The 19,619-nt window shown below is 56.0% G+C and overlaps 3 protein-coding genes and 1 long non-coding RNA gene across 23 annotated transcripts in view; 2 read left to right on the top strand and 2 right to left on the bottom strand.

Moving 5' to 3' along the window:
- Positions 1–174: 174 nt before the first annotated feature.
- Positions 175–4,327, top strand: TMUB2 (transmembrane and ubiquitin like domain containing 2). Of its 7 annotated transcripts, none has more exons than XM_057317793.1 (4): positions 201–333; positions 1,091–1,250; positions 2,252–2,818; positions 3,060–4,327. In XM_057317793.1, the coding sequence occupies exons 2-4, from the start codon at positions 1,243–1,245 to the stop codon at positions 3,424–3,426; spliced, it is 942 nt and encodes a 313-aa protein (XP_057173776.1). In that variant the 5' UTR covers positions 201–333; positions 1,091–1,242; the 3' UTR covers positions 3,427–4,327. The 7 variants fall into 7 exon arrangements, with proteins under 7 accessions (XP_026368478.1, XP_057173776.1, XP_026368477.1 ...); XM_057317794.1 differs by having other exon boundaries at positions 205–279; XM_026512693.4 differs by lacking the exon at positions 1,091–1,250 and having other exon boundaries at positions 175–279.
- Positions 4,328–4,409: 82 nt separating this feature from the next.
- On the bottom strand, positions 4,410–12,073 carry ATXN7L3 (ataxin 7 like 3). 6 transcript variants are annotated; one of them, XM_044389203.3, is made up of 13 exons: positions 11,850–12,073; positions 10,382–10,492; positions 9,955–10,087; positions 9,578–9,749; positions 9,297–9,394; positions 9,078–9,100; positions 8,704–8,770; positions 8,480–8,565; positions 8,087–8,155; positions 7,770–7,813; positions 7,424–7,495; positions 7,172–7,329; positions 4,410–7,051 (listed from the first exon to the last, which is right to left on the bottom strand). In XM_044389203.3, the coding sequence occupies exons 2-13, from the start codon at positions 10,430–10,432 to the stop codon at positions 6,903–6,905; spliced, it is 1,122 nt and encodes a 373-aa protein (XP_044245138.1). In that variant the 5' UTR covers positions 10,433–10,492; positions 11,850–12,073; the 3' UTR covers positions 4,410–6,902. The 6 variants fall into 6 exon arrangements, with proteins under 6 accessions (XP_044245138.1, XP_044245139.1, XP_044245136.1 ...); XM_044389204.3 differs by lacking the exon at positions 11,850–12,073 and adding an exon at positions 10,914–11,003; XM_044389201.3 differs by lacking the exon at positions 11,850–12,073 and having other exon boundaries at positions 10,382–10,868.
- On the top strand, positions 11,021–17,967 carry LOC113265363 (uncharacterized). 2 transcript variants are annotated; one of them, XR_003319999.4, is made up of 3 exons: positions 11,021–11,100; positions 11,185–11,279; positions 14,698–17,967. It is a non-coding gene; the product is annotated as an uncharacterized LOC113265363 (long non-coding RNA). The 2 variants fall into 2 exon arrangements; XR_006411046.3 differs by lacking the exon at positions 14,698–17,967 and adding an exon at positions 12,993–13,572.
- Positions 17,256–19,619, bottom strand: part of UBTF (upstream binding transcription factor) — a 16,133-nt gene continuing 13,769 nt past the window's right edge. For all 8 annotated transcript variants that reach the window (XM_044389199.3, XM_048225224.2, XM_026512684.4 and 5 more), the window contains one exon: positions 17,256–19,547. In XM_044389199.3, the coding sequence (XP_044245134.1) occupies positions 19,422–19,547 (126 nt within the window). In that variant the 3' untranslated portion in view covers positions 17,256–19,421. The remainder of the gene's footprint in view (positions 19,548–19,619) is intronic.

Genomic DNA, 19,619 nt, shown 5'->3' with positions numbered 1-19,619 from the left:
CATGGGCTCCTGTGGCCCCGCCCAATGAGCGTGGCCCCGCCCCGGGAGGGCGACGATCCCGCCAACAATAACTCCGCCCCTCCTTCCGCTGAGAAACCTGTCCCATTTTAAAGAATATGTTTACGTCAGCCCGCCTTACGTAGACATACGTCATCAGTGCAGTGCGCGGAGGCGGGACTTCCTGTCTCTGATTCAAACACCTTCCGGGAGAAGCCGGAAGAGACGGGACCCTGGACAGAATCGGGGATAGCCAGCCCCTCCCCCGGCCCCTACGGAAAGGTGAGTCCATGGGCCGTCCTGGCGAAGTCAAAACACTTAGTCTGGCCGTTTCAGGTGAGGACCTCCTTCCTTATCCACGCACAGTACCGGTCCAATCCCCCTTTAATTTCCCATGACTCCCTGCGTAATCAAGCCCCGCCCCCAGGCCCCCAGCCCCGCCCCGAAGTTTGAGGGGTGTGGATGGTTTGTGACCCCCTCACCGGACTCTACCCCTTATGGGCTGGGAGAACTGAGCTTGGCGGCCGGGGACCAGGTAGCCTTTCGTCTCGGGTGGGCCCACCGACTCCTCTCCAGCGCCGCGGGAATAGGGCCGCCCCACGCGGAGCCTTCGCCTCAGAAAAGGCAGGGTCGGGACCCCTCCTCACCGCGCAGTCAGGGTCGCCCACTGACTGAGGAGACACCAAAGGCCTCTGAGGCGGGAGATCTGGGGTCCTGCCCGGCCCCTGCCCACGAAAGTGCCCTGTGTCTGTGCCAGTCGTTTTCGCTTCTCTTCGCCGCAGTTTCCCTTTCTGTAAATCAGGGTTGGTGACATTACCCATCTTACCGTTAGGGGCTAGTTGTGGCAGCGATAAGTAATTGCTGCCATTTATTTATTGAACCATTGCAATGTGCCAGACACTGTGCTAAGTATTTTGCTTCGATGATTTCCCGTCACCGTCAAAACAACCTTATGAGGTAGGTACTATTTTTAACCCCATTTTACTGATGAGAAAGCTGAGGTTCTGAGAAAGTTGTCTGAGGTTACAGAGCTAGTAAGAGGCAAGACCAGAATTATAATTAGGTTTTTTTGTTTTTGGTTTTTTTACTCCAGGGCCCGTGTTCTAAATAAGGATGTGGAAGCTATTCGGATGTTGATATGTCCCACAAATTTTCTTTGAGCAGCTACTGTGGCATTATGCTGGGCACTAGGGTACATAGAAAAATACATGTGATCCTTGTCTTCCAGAAGTCTAGCAGAGAGAGATGGACAGGTAGAGGAGTATAATGAAGTTTTATACGTATTGTGAGAATAGTCTATGAATGATAATCATCAGATTGGATTTGCCCGGGGATAGCTGTGAAAGCTGCACATTCTCCGAGGAAAAGAATAGGTACTCCAAAGGAGCAAGCCAGGGTCCTTCCTGTCTTTCTAAGAAACTGCCAAGGGAGAAACTACACAGGGCACGAAGAGAGATAGGGATATGGTTTGTGAGAGCTATTTTGGAATCGTTTCCAAATCCTTTCCACTTAGTGGTTTTGCAGTTGTGAGCCTATGGTGACCCAGGAGGGTGGTGTTTCTGGTGTCTGTCCTCCTTCGCTCCCTACGACTTGTCAGAAGAGTTTCAGAGGTGACAGACACGGTGCCTGCTGCATAATGTCTGCAGATGTGTCCCTTTGGGGTGGTCTGACTGTGCTTCTGATGAAAAATTTAATTTTTTGGTTCTTGACATCGGAACCTGAGTACGTGACCACGAATGAGGTAGGGTTCAAATGGGACAATCTGGCAAGAGTGGCTGCACTATGCCTCTAGGAGACCCTAAAATGAAATATTGCATGCTTTTTGGTCTCTGAAGCCAACTTGGAGTCTTCTCAGGGGGGCATAGTTGCTCAACCAAGTGATAGAAATCCTAGAGAAACTGAGGGCTCAAAGAAGCAAATGTTTTTCCCCACCTACCAAAGAAGCAACAGCCAGTGGCAGCAGCAGTCAGCACAACAAAGCCATGAGATTTTCCCGATGATCTGCGCTCATTGGGAGCTCAAAATGTGAGAGAGGAAAGATGTGGAACCTGAAAGCTAGTGTTTAACAGCAGAGGCAAAGGGTAAGTCTCTAGCCTTAGGTTGGGGGTCCAGAGGTAGGAAGGTCTGCTCCCTCTTCCAGAGGACACTGAACTCCGTTTTCTTTCAGGGCTGAGTCAGTTAGGACCTAAACAAACTAGGAACCCGGTTGCAACCCCACCTACCCTGCTGATGCTATCCCCCTTTGTTCCTGCAGTGTCGACCCAGTCAGCAGCCAGGCCATGGAGCTCTCTGATGTCACCCTCATTGAGGGTGTGGGTAATGAGGTGACTGTGGTGGCAGGTGTGGTGGTGCTGATTCTAGCCTTGGTCCTAGCTTGGCTCTCTACCTACGTAGCAGACAGCGGTAGCAACCAGCTCCTGGGCACCATTGTGTCAGCTGGAGACACATCCGTCCTCCACCTGGGGCATGTGGACCATCTAGTGGCAGGCCAAGGCACCCCAGAGCCAACCGAACTCCCCCATCCATCAGAGGGTAATGATGAGAAGGCTGAAGAGGCTGGCGAAGGTGGGGGAGACTCCACAGGGGAGCCTGGAGCTGGGGGTGGTATTGAGCCGAGCCTTGAGCATCTGCTTGACATCCAAGGCCTCCCCAAAAGACAAGCGGGCCCAGAAAGCAGCAGCCCAGAGGCCCCTCTGAGATCTGAGGATAGCAGCTGCCTCCCTCCCAGCCCGGGCCTCATCAGTGTGCGGCTCAAATTCCTCAACGACACCGAGGAGCTGGCTGTAGCCAGGCCGGAGGATACTGTGGGTGCCCTGAAGAGGTAAGTGGACTGGAGAGTGGGAGGCTGCTCATACCCCATGCCCTCAGCCCTTGGTCACCTGAGAGGAGGCTGGTATCCACCTGGGAGCAGCAGGGATGTATTGGTCCAGCCCCCACTAGGGGTGGGTGGGATACTTCTTAGAAACTCACCCTTCAGTTCTTCCCTCATTGCCGTTTTGTCGGCCCAGGCCTGTTTCCCTTCTCATTCCTTGTCTTTTCTTCTATCTCTTTGATCCTTCCAGTAAATACTTCCCTGGACAAGAGAGCCAGATGAAACTGATCTACCAGGGCCGTCTGCTGCAGGACCCAGCCCGCACACTGCGTTCCCTGAACATTACCGACAACTGTGTGATTCACTGCCACCGCTCACCCCCAGGGTCAGCTGTTCCAGGCCCTTCAGCCTCCCTGGCCCCCTCCTCGGCCGCTGAACCCCCCAGCCTCGGCGTCAGTGTGGGCAGCCTCATGGTGCCTGTGTTTGTGGTGCTGTTGGGTGTGGTCTGGTACTTCCGTATCAATTACCGCCAGTTCTTCACAGCACCTGCCACTGTCTCCCTGGTGGGGGTCACTGTCTTCTTCAGCTTCCTAGTATTTGGGATGTACGGACGATAAGGACATAGGGAGAAAATGAAAGGCATGGTCTTCCTCCTTTATGGCCTCCCCCCTTTCCTGGCCAGAGCTGGGCCCAAGGGCTTGGGAGGGAGGGGTGGAAAGGATGTGGCAGGTCCTCCTCCATAAGACATAGGAGGCAGGTACAGGGCCTCCCCTTCACGTCCACAAGGGTACAGACATCCCATCTCTGTGCAAGCACAACTCAGGTAGAAACGAGGATGTCATCTTCCTTCACTTTTAGGGTCCTAAAGTTCAGAGCTGAGAGCTGGTGGCCCAGCTCAGTGGGGAGCCTGGGCTCTGAGGATTCCCTCCCAGCTGTGGCCCTAGCTCTTTCCATTGTCCTGCATGTCTGCTCCTCAGTACCCAGGGCCGCCTGCCAGGGCAGCTCAGCATGGCCCCAGCATACTTCTGTAGGGAGCCTGGAGTATTTTTCTGTTTCTTAAGGGAATATCCATCTTTTGAGACTAAAGTCACACAGCAGGAATGAAGGTCGTGTCTGCTTTCTGTATAGACACCTAGCCACCTCTACCTTCTCCCTCCACCCCCGTAGCAGGAATAGGGTGTTCTCTGTGTTCTGGATAGTTTCCCGTGTTCTCCCCTTTTTTCAAAGCACTTTGCTTGTATTTTTTTTTTTTTTAATAGTCCTTTATAGAGCTCAGTCAGAAAGGGGATTGGGGCACAAAGCCAAGCCCCCAGCATTGGGAGAGGCCAAGCCACAGCTGCTGCTACCCTAGGCCTAAGGCTGTAAGCAAGAGACAGCTCTGGCCCTCAGCCAGTGTCCTACCCTGCCTGGCTCCAAGGACGAGCTCTGGGTATGGAGCCCTGGGCCCCAAGCCTTTGCCTCTGGGGTTCTTGGATGGAGGGTCAGTGTCTGTGACTAAATAAAGTTCCATTTTGTGGCTGTGGAGCCTCCTTCTGTGACATTAAGAGAATGGCTTTGCTCTGCCCCCATCAACAGGGTAATGAGGGTGGGTAGGCCGGGCTACCAACGGGAGATGCAGTTTATTTACACCAGCAGCCATGGGGGCAGGGGAAATACACAGCGTTTACAAAGTTAGCTACCTGTACAGGATGGATTACATATGCAAAAATAAAAATCTCAAGACCACAGGACAGCGTGAGCCCCACCCCCCTCCCCCAATGACCCCAGCATGCGGAAATGCCAGGCGGGTGGCCCCTGGGCATGCGGGGGGGAGTGATGCATGGAAGGAAAAGCCACCGGCCATGGAAATTAGTACAGAACCCCCCCACACACACTCAGACACATGATAGGATACAGGGTGGACGACACCTAGCCGGGGTGGGAAGGATGGGAATTGAAACCCACACAGCCTGCTGTTAGAGGGAGGGAGTGGAGAGCTCCTAGCCCCTGTTCAACTACATGGTAGGGGGGCACACTCTCCCCAGAAGGAAAGGGGGTTTGCTCCCTCAGGGTCCCTGCTGGACCAAGCCCATCTCTTACCCAGCTTGGGCAGGGGGCTCTGCCCTGAGGGCGGGCCAAGGAACAATGGGGAAGTGGATGTGGACAAACCAGTTCCCAAACTACTTCCCACTTCTCCCTCCTCCAACCAGAGGGGGGAAAGGGAGAGGCCAGAGGGGAAAGGGTATGGTAGGGCCTGAGCTGCAGCTGCCTCTCAGAAAGGAGAATGGCCCATGGCCTTCCTCCCTTCACCTTCAACCCACTCCCAAGACTTCATTTGGAAGCAGGCTGGAGGCTGGCTGAACTCCTCCTTTCCCTCTGGCTTCCCCTTAGAGGGAGAAGACTATGGAGGGTCAAGAACAGAGGAGCCCAGGCCCCAGGATTTATTCTAACTCCTGCCAAAATTTGTTTGGCTTTTTAAAAAATAATCACAATTCTTGGGTTAAAAACCAATTTGTAACCAGGCATCAGCCACAATCAGAACCACCCCAGGGGGAGACTGGGGTTCCAGACAGGGTACTGCAGCCCTATCTCTCGTTGTTCCCTTAACCCTCTAGGGTCCCTAACCCAAATCAGTCCAACCAGTCCTGGGTACTAGCTACCCAAATGTGGGATGGCTCCTCCTGGGAAGAGGGCAGGGTTCACATCCAGCAAATGCCAGAGAACATGGCTCAGGGTTAACTCCATCCCTGTGTCAGTCAGCTCTGCTCCCAGCCCAGACTGTAGTCTTCCAGCTCAGCTCCTGGGAGCGATGGTGCCCACGTGGAGGCGGGACAGTACATCTCTTCGGGATGTAGACCAGGCAGGTGGGCACACTGGCATGATAGTCCCACAGAGGGGCAATGCCTAGGCATGACACCCCTCCACTGACAGCCCAGAGCACAGAGACTAGCCTCTTCCCACCCCAACTCCTCGCAAAGGGGGAGAGGTAAAAGATCGGGCTTTTCCTCAGAGCCCCAAACCACAAGTACAGAATAAATAACTTAAAAGCGGCTAAGGAAGGGGAAACAGGGCAGGCTTCGGAGGCAGGAGCATCGAGAGAGGAACTGAAGCTGGTCAAGGTGAAGGAGGGGGGTAGCAAGCAGCAGTTGGGAACTTGGACCGCCCTGCTAGGGCAGTGGGGCAGGGTAGGCGGGAGGAACATGGGGCCACCCCAGGAGGGTGAGGCTGGGCCCCTTCCTGGGGCAGGGAATGAGGTAAGAAAACATTTCAAATAAAGCAGCACCGTTCCCTCTCACCTTGGGGCCCCACTCCTCACCAGCCCTGCGTCAGGGAGGAAAGGTAGGGGGGGGGGGGAGTCATTTTGATACACAGCTCCCTCTTCCTACCCTCCTCTTGTCCCTTCCTTGAAGCTGTAGAGGCTGGAGGCCCTTTCCTGACACCCAACAACAAAAGGACAGCTCCCGCTGCCAAGGAGGCCCATGGGGACTGAGGGGAAAGGGCTGCCCCTGTGAGGGGCAGGGAAGGCGGTGGCAGTTCTGGACGCCCACCTCAGCAGACAGCTTGCTGTGCCTGCCTACCCCTGGGATTGGGGGCATTTGATAAGATTCTGCACACAGACAGGACACGCCCAGCCCTGCCCCTCAGCTCCAAGCACCGGACCCATTCACATTGCTGAGGGCAGCTGGGGGAGGCCCCCTCCAGGCTCAGCTTCCAACCCACAGCCTCCCGGGTAGCCACAATGCTTCTCGGCAGGGCTTCGTCCAGTTCCTGGGGTGGGGGGCAGGCAGTGCCCTGGCACAGTGCCCAGGTCAGGCCCCTGGCCTAGCTGGACATCCAGTAACTCACAGAATAAATAGGAAAACCGCCTCCCCACCAAACTTATGTCCAAGGCATAATATGTCCAGGTCTGAGTCCTGCATGCCAAGGGGTCGTGCTCCGTCGCAGAGGACCCTGACACCCCCCAGGGGCGCATAACTGGATCCTCTGCCTGCCTGGCCCACCAAGCTTCCCAAGCCCAAACCCCCAGCAGCCGTCCGTTTGCCAGGCTTTGCCACCTGGGTGGGGGTTGGGAGAGAGGGCTCTGCTCAGCCAAAGGCTATCCCTTGCACCCAAGTCAGTTGATGTCATCGTAGATGCTGGGCGTCGGGGGTGCCGGTGGCTTTGGCTTCTTCTTCTTGTTGGAGCCTAGGCTGGAGGCAGTCCCTACCAGGCTCAGATGGGATTTCTTTTTCTTGGTTTTCCGTGACTCAGAGCTGTTGGTACCTGAAGAGAAAGAGGCACCAGGGATGAGCGCTGGGCTGTGTCAGGAGAACACAGGTGTCCCCACCACCCTGGCAGAGCGCCACGGGCAAAGAGCCCGTGGGGCCCAGCTGTATCACCTACCTAGACCCCATCCCTGATTCTCACTCGTCTTGGAGGAGCCTGAATCGGAGGGTGAGAGATCAGAGGAGCCATCCCACTGAAGCCGGCTGATCAGGGCCTGGCTGTCAGTCATGTCAAAGCTGTCATTATCCAGGGAACTCTCGACCTCGGGAAGGACGCTGGAAAGGGGACAGGTCAAAGAAGTCCTTTAGGGTTACTGATCATCATCCTAATCTTCCACAACCCACCACCCTCCTTGGGAGGGTCCCTTACACTGAGGGTCCGAGGAAATAAATCCGCACGGCTCGCCGCTGCTCATCTGTGTGCTGGGGGCAGCGCAGGGACCTGGTGGGGAGAGAATTAATCAGAACCTGACAAGGCAGGAAGGGTCTGAGGACCTCAGGTGAAGCCCCTTTCCCTCAGCAGAGGCGGGAGGCATGGACACAGACAGGGAAGGGATAAACAGAGTGCCCCCAGATTGCGGCCTAAGGCCTGACCATTAGAGGAGGGAAGGGAAGGGTGGGAGCCCCGTTGCTCAAGTCCAAGGGTACTCCCGACCCATGCCCAGGGTGAGTGTGCAGGAGAGCCCCCTGGCCCCCTTTCTAGGTTCTGAGCTCACCTTGTGCACATCTTCTTGGTGTGTTCAGAAATCACCCCACATTGCTGGAAGAGGAATATAAGCTGAAAGGAGGGATGGAGGGGAACCTACTCTAGACACTAGATATTCTCTTCTGTACAAAGGCTAGATCACACAAGCAGAAATGGGCCCAAGGTGTCCAGAACAGACAGTCCCAGACCACCACTGGCCAGGAAACCTAATTCCAGAGAGAGTGAGCTGTGTGGCCCTGACTGCTGTCACCAGCCTTCTCCGGGGACGTGACCACTGCCTGTGGCTCCAGCCCACTCCCAGGGGCCTCCCCTTCCCTGGTCTCTCACCGTGGTTAGCAGGTTGCGCAGCTCGTCCGGCCCCAGGGTCTCGTAGCTGATCCCAGTTGAGTTGTTATACTGGGGGAGAACCAAAGGTACAGGTCAAAGAGGCAGCCCCAGAGAGAGGACGGAAAGGGTGGATGGGGGTGGGGAACCAGTCCCTCTCATCCTTCTCTACGTGGGAGGGCCTTTTCGGCCAGTCCAGCAGCTTCTCAGTGGTTCTTCCCATCCCACCTGCACGTCGGGGAGGGGCTGGGACCCAGCAAGAACATAAATACGCAAAACCGGAACACCCCACCTAGTGCTTCCAGCATCAGCACTCCGACCCCCACCTGCCCGAATCCCACCCAACTCACAGCAAGGAAAGCGAGAGCGAACCCGAGAGGAGCAGCACCTACTCACCTTAAAAGGATCCGAGTTGCTAAGTTCCCCTGAAGAAGAAAAAAGAAGGGGAAGGGTGTTTGATGCAGAGGTACAGACAGAGAACCCTGAAAATAACCAGAGAGGAAGTGGGGGTGACAGAAGGATCACAGGCCCTCCCTCGATACCCCTGTCCCCTCAGGTCCCCACCTCCACCCTCCAGCAGACACAGCTAGAACCACCCCCATCCTTCAAGCCCCACTTACCATTTTTGTGTTTTAAAGACTTGGATCTTCGAGGGGAATTGGGGTTCTGGAATGGGAGATACCACAGCTTTGGGGAAAGGGTAACGATAAGGGGGAGCCGAGAACCCAGGGAAGGAAAAAAGATTTGACAAAGAAACATCCTCAAATTCCTACTCTTCCTCCCCAGTAAGAGGCCCACCTACCCATATTCCCTCCTCCCCTACTCCCCCAAGGCCTCCAGTGCTCTCCTGCCCACCACAGACACCCTCAGCCCGAAACCCAGCGAGGCACCCCACGACCTCACACTTGAGTCAAGATACCCGAGGACTCCCTGCCCAAAGGGGAGGGTATCTGTCCTTCGCCCAAATTTCCCTCATGCTTGCCCCAGCTCTCACCTTGTCTGATTTTCTCTTCTTGGCTGTGTAGGACAAAAACAAAAGGGCCGGGTCACTTTAAGTTCTCAGTCTAAGGACCCCTACGGAAACGCACAACGCTACGTTCTGCCCCCCTCATTCAACGTGACAACTTGTGACCCTCACATAGCCAATTCCCACTTGCCCACCTCACCCTGATGCCCACCCCCCCACACCCAGCTTCCCCAGATCCCTAAGCACCTTTCTTCTCTGAGCCATAGGACCAGTCGTTGTCATTGATGTCATCGTTATCCTCTTGGTCACTCTCCGACTTGTTCATATTGTTGCTGTTGGCAATCCTGCCAACAGAAGGGAAGAGACAGGGTCAAGGCGGCCACTTCTCTCTGCCCCCGGCCACGGAGGCCAAGCACATGCCACCCTGTGTGCCCTACCAAGGCCCCGGGGCGGGGAACTACACCACGGCACAGGGTACACGAGACGAGCCAAGCAGCTCTGGTTCCGGCAGCGGGAGAAGCCCTCACCGGCGGTTGGCGATGCGGCTGCTGTTCCGGCCCATTCCCAGGCACTTCTCCAGATGCGGAGCGAAGCGGGAGGCAGCAATACTGCGGCTGCAATTGGGGCAGACACACTCCTTGCTCTTCCACTGGTTGAAAACCTGTCCAAAGATGTCCAACCCCGGCTGGTCCACGATCTCTGGGGACAGGAGAGGCGTGGCGATCAGGGCGGGCAGGGGACCCTCACCTCTTGTTTCCCGCCCAAGGCCCCGTAGCCTCTTGAAACCCCCTGCCTAGGCTCACAGGAGCTCCAGGCGCCACATCGGGTACGGTTTCCAGACGAGGAACTTCCAAGGATCCCCGGGGCAGGGGCCCGACGGCTCTCCTTCAACCCTGAAGCTCACCAAAATCCTTCATGCTATCAGGGTCCGTGTCGTCCAGGAAGAAGTAGCCACACTTGACAGCCCGGTGTACCTCAAAGCAGAATCCCAAACAAGAATCCTCGACCAGGTCCGCGTATATCTCCTGAGCGATGGCCTGGGCCCAGGGGAGAAGAGCCGCGGTCAGGAGAGTCACGGCCCCCTGGACTGACAGCAGCTCTCACCAACCAAGTCTGCCAATCGCCCTGGCCCCAAATCATGCTTTCTCTGCCATTTTCCCCATCTTGACTTCGCGTCCTTTCTTCTTCCGCATACTTGGGCCTTTTCAGTTGGCTATTCCCTTTAAGGAACCAGGCTGACTACCCAAATTCCTCTTTGGTGTGAATGCCAGATATAGCGACGTAGAGACATCAAGAGAAAGAACTAGAGGCACACGTGGGGGAGCCCTCACCTCTAGTTTGCTGTTATCCAGGCCAGACAAAGACATTTCCTCCATTTTCATTTGTAAACTCTTGTGGAGACGGCGCTCTGACTGCTCATAGCACAGCGGGCGGCAACACGGCTGCACACATGGGGGTGGGGGGTGTTGGTGTGAGTCCCAGGCACCTCTGAAGACTGCCACCTCCCCTTCTGCACCTCCCTGCCCAGAGCTTAATCCTGGCATCGGGATATACCCGTCCCCAAGGCCTAGGCTCACTAAGTCTGGATGGTCCTTCAGGGCCTGAAACCCAAAGGCGGCCTAGTCCTTCCCAGGACTTAACTCGGGCCCTGGACTCTGCTACCAGTCCAAGTCTGGGTCTATACAAGGCAGCAGCTCACCCCAGGTCCCCCAAACTCAAACCCCTCTTCGATACCCATGGTGCAATGCAGCAGGGGGAGGAGAAGGAACTCTAAGGCCTCAAAGCAAACCCACAGGGTGTGGCAAAGAACTGCACAGACTCCTAAATACACCCCCCCCTTCCCTAGGCTCTCCTCAGAGTCACCTCTGCTTTCAGCCAGGATGTCCACTTGGGGGGGTACTGCTACCAGAAGTAGGAATAGCCCTAGAACCCTACAACCTTCACCCCACTCTGTCTTCCCCTGAAATAAGCCTGTGACTACAGGGGAGCAGAGCCCACAGAAACCTAGAGCTGAAGGAGCATTTCTAGCCACCATGAGCTAGAAGACGGGGTAGAGCCCGGTCGGGATGGCATGCCGGGAGTGGGCACTCCCCTTACCTGTTCTTCTTTTAGATAACCACCCTCCCTCCCTCAGGACCAGCCCGGAAGTCTCTCCAAGAGCCCCAAAGTCCAGGAATCCCCACCAAAGGATTCAGAAACAGCGCCCACAGTCCGGGGCCCCTCTGAACGGTGGGTACGAGTTTAAGAAGCTGCCGGCCTAGAGTGGGGTGGGGACTGACAAATGAGCCAGGGGCACTGGGGAGGGTAGGAGGCCGGGCCTCGGCTCTTCCCCCGTCCCTGCGGCACTGCTGCTGCATCATACCGACTGGGGGGAGGAGAGCCGAGCCGCCCGAGGCCGGCGCCGGTCCGGGACAGACCGACCCCTAGAGAGTGGGCAGAGTGGGACGCGTCCCGGCCCCTCTCCTTCCCCGCCCGCCGACAGCCCCAGCCGGCCGGGGAAAGGAGTCCGGGAGGGTGTCTCTATTGTCCCGGGGGCTGGGGCCTGGCTCCCTAACAAAGGCCCCGCGCCCCCTCCCCGGCCGGCCCTGCCCCGCCCAGGGGGGACCCAGACAGGGGGAGAGCTGGGGGCCCCGGCCGGGCCGGGAAGCCGGGGGAAGCCGGGCGTTTCCGCGTCGGCCCGGGGGGAGGGGAAGGGGCGCTGACCCAGACCTGGGGGGAGGGGGCCCAAGCCCCGCCTCGGGCCCCGCCCCCCGCCCCCCGCAGGCCCCTCCCCCGTCCCCGTCTCCGTCCCGTACTCACCCCGCCCGGGGGGCCGCGCCGGGGCCCGGCGGCCTCTCAGGGCCGCGTCCTCCGGCGGCGGCGGCGGCGGCGGCTGCTCCGGAGCCCCATGTCCGTCGGTCCGTCCTCGCCTCTCCCCGGGGCCCAGGGCCCGGGGCCGGGGGGTCGGGCCGCCCCCCCGCCTCGCCGCCTCACCGGGCGGCCATGGCCCCTTCCCCTCCCTTCTCGTCCCGTCGCCGCCTCCTCCTCCTCACCTCACCCCGCCCGCGCGCAGTCCGCGCGCCGTCCGCGCGCCCCTCCCCCCGCCCCCCACTCCAGCCCGCCTCTCCCGGGCGGGGGGTGCGGCGCGAGCCCGGAGCGCGCGCGCGTGCCGCGACCGGAGGATGGATGGATGGAGCGAGCGAGAACGCGAGCGTGCGCGCGCGCGCCCCTCTCCCCCTCCCTCCGCGCGGGCGCGAGGCCAAGCGCGAGCGCGCTCCAACCTCCTCCTCTTCCTCCTCCCGCCCCTCTTCAACACCCCGCCCCCGCCCTCCCTTCCTCTTCCTTCTTTCGCTTTCGCGCGCCCAGCGACTGCTCGCGCCTGCTAGAAGGGCCCGAGCGCGTGCATCTGCCCCGCGGCCGCAGCTCGGCAGCATTTGCTCCAGGGGGCGGGGACCGGGCGGGGAGGAGGGGCGCCACGCCGCCGTCCAAAGTACCGGCGGACGGGGGCGGGGGCGGGGAGATGGGCGGGGCTTTCGGGAGCCACCTCTGCCAATTGCCTTCTCGCCTGGGTCCGGCCGGCCCAATAAGATGGCGGTGGGTGGAGCGACGTTCAAGGTGAGGTGCGCGGTGCGCTGGGGGCGGAGACGTTGTGCCGTCCCGGCCGGCTCCGGGGCGGGGGCAGCGGGTGGCGTCGAAAGAGAGCGCCGGCTCCCAGCCGAGCCTGGGACGCCTTCCGGCCCAGGATCCCCCGCCCTTCCCTCGGGGCTCCCGGCTCTTTTCACCCCCCCACCCCCCCGGCGCCCCCACGCCGGCATTTACCCCGTAGCGTGCAGCCACTTCTCTGAAGAGGCCGGAGTTGAAGTGGGGCTCTCTTAGCACCTCAGGGCAGAAAACCTATGGAGCCAAAGGGGCTCGTCCGAGCCTCCGTTCCCCTGTTTCTGGGCGGGTCTCATCCCACTCCAGGCTTGCGAGCCAACGAACGCCCGAGATGAGGGTCCTCCGCTGGGGGCGGAGGCCGAGCTGTGCCCTTGTGAGCCGAGCGCCCTCCCCGCCCTCAGCCTAATTTAGATCCCACACCTGCTCGGCTTTCCTGCTTCCGGAACCCACGCTGGACCCCCCACCTCTCGGACAGCCTGCCTGGCACTGGCCAGACCCTTCCCCCGACCCCGCGCTATTCCCCTGGGTGTGCGCATATGCGCGCGCTCTCCCAGTCCCCCTTTACCTTCTAGAGGAAAAGGCCTTTCCTAGCCGCAACCGATGCCCAGACTGGCGCTTCTATCTCGGTTATTCTCTGGATCTGAAGTGTTGGAACGGGGGTCTGACAGCCCTCTTTCCTAGAAGATGGGATTAAACAAGGAAATTCTTATACACTTAGGGACCATCATTGGCTGTTTGGTCTTCAGCAAACATTTATTGAGGCAATAGTCCTGAATGGTTAAGACCAGGAGTCAGATTTGAATTTGAATTTGTGGACCTGACAAATAAACTTGATCAGATGAGCTCTCTGTTGCCTCAGTTTACTCTGTTGTCACCAGGTATAATGATAGTACCTATCTCATTAGGTTGTTGTGAGGACTGACAAGTCAGTACATGTGAAACTCTTAGCTCAGGGTAAGTGCTTTATAAATTTTAGCTGTTATTCTTACATGCTCTAAGAATTCGTACAGTGCCCTGTGCTGGGATGCAAAGCTGAAATAAGGCAGTTGTGCTTCCTCAAGAAGTTCACAATTTGTCGGGGAGACAGAACTGTAGGAAAATAATTGCCAAAAGCTGTGATAAAAACGAGAGAGGGGCACCTGGGTGGCTCAGTCAGTTAAGCATCTGACTTCGGCTCAGGTCATGATCTTGGGGTCCTGGGATCGAGCCCCACATGGGGCTCCCTGCTCAGCCAGGAGCCTGCTTCTCCTACTCCCTCTACCCCTCCCCCCTCCTGCTTGCGTGCTCTCGCTCTCTCGCTCTCTTTCTAATAAATTAAATCTTCAAACAAACAAACAAGAGAGATGCACAGGGGATGGGGTGGCCAGGAGGACAGATAAAATGGTGTAAGAGAGTTGGTCAGTAACGGCTTTTTGTAGTGGGAGATGAACTAGGTCAAGACAGGCCAGGAAAGCACTAGACATCCCCAACAGCAAGCTTCAGGAGTATGGTTCAGTTTGGGGCCTGGCTGGAATGTAGGAATGGGTGGGGAAGCAGCAGAAGGTGAGCAGGTCAGACCATATGGGACTAAAGGTGTGCTGAGTAATAGGAGCTTTTACCCTACAGGCCATGAGGAGTCCTCAAGGGGAACCATTTGCTCAGACTTGAATTTTAAGTAGATCACTCTGGCATGCTGAGTCTGTAGATTTTTAAAATTTATTTATCTGGGCGGCGGGAGAGCACAAACAGGAGAAGTGGCAGAGAGAGAGGGAGAAGCAGGCTCCCCACTGAGCAGGGATCCCATGCAGGGCTCGATCCCAGGACCCTGGGATCATGACCTGAGCTGAAGGCAGACGCTTAACTGACTGAACCACCCATGTGCCCCGAGCCTGTAGATTTTTGTTATTGATTGAGGTGTATGAGGTAAAGGACAAAGAAACCCTGAAAACACCTTTAACCAAGATGGGGAACTCTGAGGAAGACATATGAGGGTACAAGGAGAAGGATAAGTTCGGTTTGGTATATCTTATAGGTACCGCGGGACCAGCTGGTGAAGACTCGCTGAAGGTCATTGAAGTGAGGCCAGATCTTCTGGAACCTCCAAAATGTGAATCGGGAATTCTCAACTCCGACGATGTTGATCTGTTTCTCCGTCTCTAAATATGCCCAGTATATCTGCCCCGAGGAATTTACACATGCCCAGGAAGTCTTCCTGTCTGCTCTCTGTTTACCTAAACCCTTCCTCGCTTTCCCACCCATGGCCGTCCTCACACCAAACTCCTTTACAAGTGGATTGTTATATTCATCCGGCCCTTGGCCTGGGCTGCTCTGTGGTGGTGACCTCTTTGGGAACGCGCCCGGTGACCACAGTTAGCATCAGTCAGTCAGTAAACAGTAAGGACTGAGCTGGTCTGGGCTCTGGGTGAGGCCCTGGGATTACAGCAGCAAGCCAGAGAGACACACAGACTTTGTCCTACGGGAGTTTACACCCCAGCAAAGCCTGATGTGGATGAAACAAGACCGAATGTGAAGGCATCTGGGCTCCTGAAGATACAAATGGCATGATCTTTTTGTTAAGGGGTCAGAGAAGACCCCCTCGGAGGAAGTGATCTTTTAAGGGGAGCCCTGAATTAACTAGACAGTGAGGTGAAGAGGAACATTCGAGGCAGAGGGAATGGTATGTGTCTAGGCAGAATGTGTACTGGCCCTGGAAGAGAGTGTGGTATATTTTGGGATGTGGCTGGCTAGTATAGCTGAGTTGATGTGGAGGCCAGTAGGCGCAACAGATCCCCCAGGACCTTGTCGGCCATACTTAGTCACTCATTCAACAAATGTTTCTTGAGTGTCAAATGTATACCAGGCAATTTTAGGTCCTGGGATTACTATAGTAGACAAGCAGATAAGGTGTCTTCTACTAGGGGAGATCGACAATAAACAAGTAAACAAATATAGAAACAAAGATGGAGGAGGAGGCCTCACTAGAAAGGGTTGTTAGGGAAGGCTTGTCTATGAGGTGGCATTTGAGCTGAATCCTGAAGGATGAGAAAGCCAGCTGTGTGTAGAATTGAGGGATTAGCATTTGGGGCAGAAAGAACAAGTACAAAGGCCCTGTGGTAGGCATGTGTGAAGAACAAAAGCAATCACTTGGCTGGATCGTTGTGATCAGGAAGAGCAGGGTGAGAGAAGGTGGGAGATGGGAAGCGGGGGCCAGGCCTTGTAGAGTCACGTCAGTTGTTAGTACAGAAGTAATAAGATTTCTTTCCATTTTGTTTATTTCTTTAAATTTTTTTATTCATTTAAGTAAGCTCTACACCCAATGTGGGGCTCAAACTCATGACCCCGAGATCCAGAGTTGCACACTCTTTCAACTGAGCCATCTAGGTGCCCCCAGATTTCTTTTTAAAAGATCATTTTGCTTGCTGTGTGCAGAATGGACTGTAGGGGGCAAGACTGCAAGCAGGAAGACCAGTTTTAGGAAGTCTTTGCAAAAGTTGAGCGATGATGGTCCCTTGAATAGGATGGGGATGAAAGCAGTGGGGAAGGGTACGCAGATTCGGGAGAGATACGGGAGTGGAATGGACAGGTCTAGGCGAGCAAATACATATGGAGGTTTAACAGGGAGAGAGAAGTCAAGGATGTTATCGTAGTTTCTAGTTTGAATAACTAGAGGTTGGTGATCATTCTGGGCCTTGAGGGATGAGGTGCCTGCACCATATCCCAGAGGATACAGAGAAACCTACACAGGTTTGCAGTTTGGAAGAGCAGTCTCTGCAGATACCACCTTTTGGATTAGTTACCTATGGGTGATACTCGGAGGTTCCTAAGGTGACACGAACACCTAGGATAGAATGAGGAGGAGCCAATGCCAGCAGAATGGACCAAGAAGTCAAGAGATGGACAAGTGTCCACTGGATGGAATGATGAACATGCAGGTGGACTGTCACCCCAGGAGAGTGGTGAGTGGGAGGTGAGGAAATGGGAGACCATGAAGGGCCGTGAGCTTTCCAGCAATTTGGCCAAGAACACCAGAGTGTGGGGCCAAGGGAGAGGTCTTGGATGGGGCCTAGGTCTCCAGCCCTTGGTGCTTCCAGGAACCTGGGCAAGGCCTGTGCAGGGAAGGCTATCTTCCTTAACCTCAGAGGCCGAGTCATCTTGGCCCAGCCCATTTCCCATAAGAGCCCTGGGTGGAGTTAGGAAAGTCATCTCTAACCCTGGGTGAGGCTGAGGGCTCAAGATGGGAGGGTCACCCCAACTCCCAATGATAAGTCCTTACATGACAAGGGTGAACCCCTGACCCTAATAGTTCCTTGCCCCCAACTTCCCAAGGCAGTGCACTCTGGGAGAAAATGTTATCTGTTCCCCAAATTCTCAGTCTTTAGTGGTCTGACAACCCAAGGTGAACCAACTGAAATAAAAGTGCAATAACAGCACAGAACAATGTGACAGTGGGCTGCCTATGGAATCTTCAGGGAAAGATGGTTCTAGAAGGGGCAAACAAGCTGGCTTCAAGAGTCTTTCCCCACTGAACCTGGTGCGTCCTCCCTGTACCCCGCCCTTCATTGATTCCAGTGACCAGACAGCAGTCAAACCTTAGTTTTTCACTTTATTGTACAAAAAGAGGGAAAACAAAACTTCTACAGTTGGCCTTAAGCTTAGGCAGACACCTCTAAGACACTCCCTCCCACCTCCCAAGATACAAATTCAAGTCGTGGTTGTTGTTGAAACCTACAAAAACACTCCTTAAATATTAGAAAAAAAGGGGAGAGAGTGGGGGGGGGGTCCTCCCACTCCAACCATCCCATCCCAGTGCCAAAATGCACTCAGAGTGACCTCTTACAGCACCAACACCCCCATCCCCACAGTCCTGTTCGTACTGTAAGAATTTTCAATTTTTAAAACGGGGGGGAAAAAAAAGTGCCCCATTCAAAGTTGTTTTTAAATGAAAACACATTCCACTAAAACACAACATCGTAGGGGCATTCAAACAGGAAAATGGGGTTCTTTGCAGGGGCTCTTGGGAAGAAATAGAACCTATGAACCCCTATATCAGGGTCAGGACAAAAGAAGGGGAGTGGGAGTGGGGAGAATCCTCCCCTAACTCCCCCACCCCCAGCACCACGTCCAAGGCAAAGCAGTTTGTCTGCTTTCCTTTGGGAGTGGGATCCACTTTCCCATCCCACCTCCTGGGTGGAATTCTCACTCTTCCCCCACTCCTTGGCTTTCATTCAGAGGGGGAAGGCGGAAAAGCACAAAGCCCCAACTAAATGGGTCGTGGACATGATTGTAAGGGAAAAAAAAAAAAGCCAAAATTTAATCAAAAATTAAAAATTTCAATCCACAGAGATAAGGTGGCTTGGCTTATTATTAAGGGTCTAGGCTTTAGGGTACCAGAAATTTTGAAACGGCCAGGAAGGGTTAGAGGGACAGCTGCAAAAGCAGCCTTTGCAGACCCCTTCCCCAGCTGGGAGTTTGGAGGGGTGGGGAAGGGAGCAGACCTGAGAAATCAAAGGGAATGGGGGTGGGGGAGCTGGAGGATATAGGGAAAGGCAGGAGGGGTGTAGGTTAAGAGCTTCCAATGCATTTCTTGGAACCCAGTTTCTGAGCCTAAGGTGGCCAGACAACCTCTCAGATGAACTGGAAAGGCCTTTCCCACTAAATAAAAGGCTCTTCGGTTCACCCAGTCTGTCCCCCTCCCAATGGCCCCGCTGGAGACCAGCGGCAGCCCAGAATCCTGTGGCCCTGGCAGAGGGAAGCGGCTATAGGAAGCATTAGAGTGGCTTCAGTACCCCCCCAAAAAACTGAATCAGATATTAGGCAAAGCAGAGAATGTGGAGAAAGGGGGCTGCCCCAGCCTGTTCCCACCAGGATCAATGTCTCCCTGGCCCTCACCAACCCATTCATCAGATTCACAGACTGAGGTGGGCTCCCCCTTCTCTTACACACACACATCCACACGCATGCGCACACACACACGCCTTTGCACACATCCACAGGTGCACCCATGCTATGTACAGGCGACACACACGCGCACACACTTTCCCATTCGCATCAAGACCGTTTTAAAAAAGTCCCAAACCTACCCCCTAAACCCACCCTCTCCCAGAAATGACAACAGAGACGGCAGCCGAGATCGGTAGGAAACGTCTCGTTGACAGCTCAGAGCTTAAAAAAAAAAATATATACACATATATAAAAAACACTTCTGCCCCCTCCCCCCATGAGTGGGTCCAGGCAGCTCCTTCCTGCAGAGGGCAGGGGAGAGGGCTGTGGGGCGGCGCCCGTTTTCTCTGAGGCTCCTGCCCTCCTCTCCCCACATGTTCCCTGCCTCCAGTTCCAATGTAGGGGTCCAGTCGGCAAGCCCCTCTGGGAAGGGAGGGGTCTTCCCCAAGCTTCCACCCTCCCATGGGTCGGGCTGCAGGTGTGGAGGGCCTCACCGAACTCTTTGGGACCCCCCCACCCCACTCCCAGGTCCATTGTCCATGACGGAACCGCAAGTGCAGAAGAGGGGTGGGCCGGGCCGGTCCAGTGGTGGCTCAGTCTGATGGTTGCGCTCCCTGGAGGGCCCCCCAGGGCTGATGTCTCTGAGGCTGCAGAGTCCTGGCCTGGGCTCCTCCAGCCCCTCCCCCACCAAATTAAAAAAAAAAAAAGGAAAAGAAAAAGAAAAGAAAGTGGGGGAGGCCAGGGGGCAGGGGACAGAACATGGGGGAGAAACAAAGGTGGTCAGTTGGGGAGGGGAGCCCTGCGTGGGACTGAGCCTCAGTTGGAGTCAGAGTCCGAGGAGTCCCCCGAGGAGGAGGAGCTGGAGCTGCTGCCCTCAGACTCGTTGTCCTCGTCCTCGTCATCATCCTCGTCGTCATCCTCGTCCTCGTCATCCTCCTCGTTCTGGGGGGCAAGGAGCGCGGTCACCAGGTGGCAGTCTTGGTGAGCACCGCCCCCCTCACCCTGCCACCACGC

This window comes from Ursus arctos, unplaced genomic scaffold (genome assembly GCF_023065955.2).
Source record: "Ursus arctos isolate Adak ecotype North America unplaced genomic scaffold, UrsArc2.0 scaffold_24, whole genome shotgun sequence".
In the NCBI taxonomy this organism is placed as follows: domain Eukaryota; kingdom Metazoa; phylum Chordata; class Mammalia; order Carnivora; family Ursidae; genus Ursus; species Ursus arctos.
The sequence above is the reverse complement of the archived record's forward strand: the minus strand, read 5'-3'. Positions and strand labels throughout refer to the sequence as shown.

Bases quoted from the DNA above. Each gene is read 5' to 3' on its own strand.
- TMUB2 (XM_026512691.4), top strand. From the start codon at position 920: ATGATTTCCCGTCACCGTCAAAACAACCTTATGAG. The intron at 955-2,251 runs GTAGGTACTATT...TTGTTCCTGCAG, and splicing joins CGTCAAAACAACCTTATGAG to TGTCGACCCAGTCAGCAGCC. The intron at 2,819-3,059 runs GTAAGTGGACTG...TGATCCTTCCAG, and splicing joins ACTGTGGGTGCCCTGAAGAG to TAAATACTTCCCTGGACAAG.
- ATXN7L3 (XM_044389201.3), bottom strand. From the start codon at position 10,594: ATGCCAGGATTAAGCTCTGGGCAGGGAGGTGCAGAAGGGGAGGTGGCA. The intron at 9,395-9,577 runs GTGAGGGCTTCT...TTCTGTTGGCAG, and splicing joins AGCCGCATCGCCAACCGCCG to GATTGCCAACAGCAACAATA. The intron at 9,101-9,296 runs GTGCTTAGGGAT...TGTCCTACACAG, and splicing joins CTATGGCTCAGAGAAGAAAG to CCAAGAAGAGAAAATCAGAC.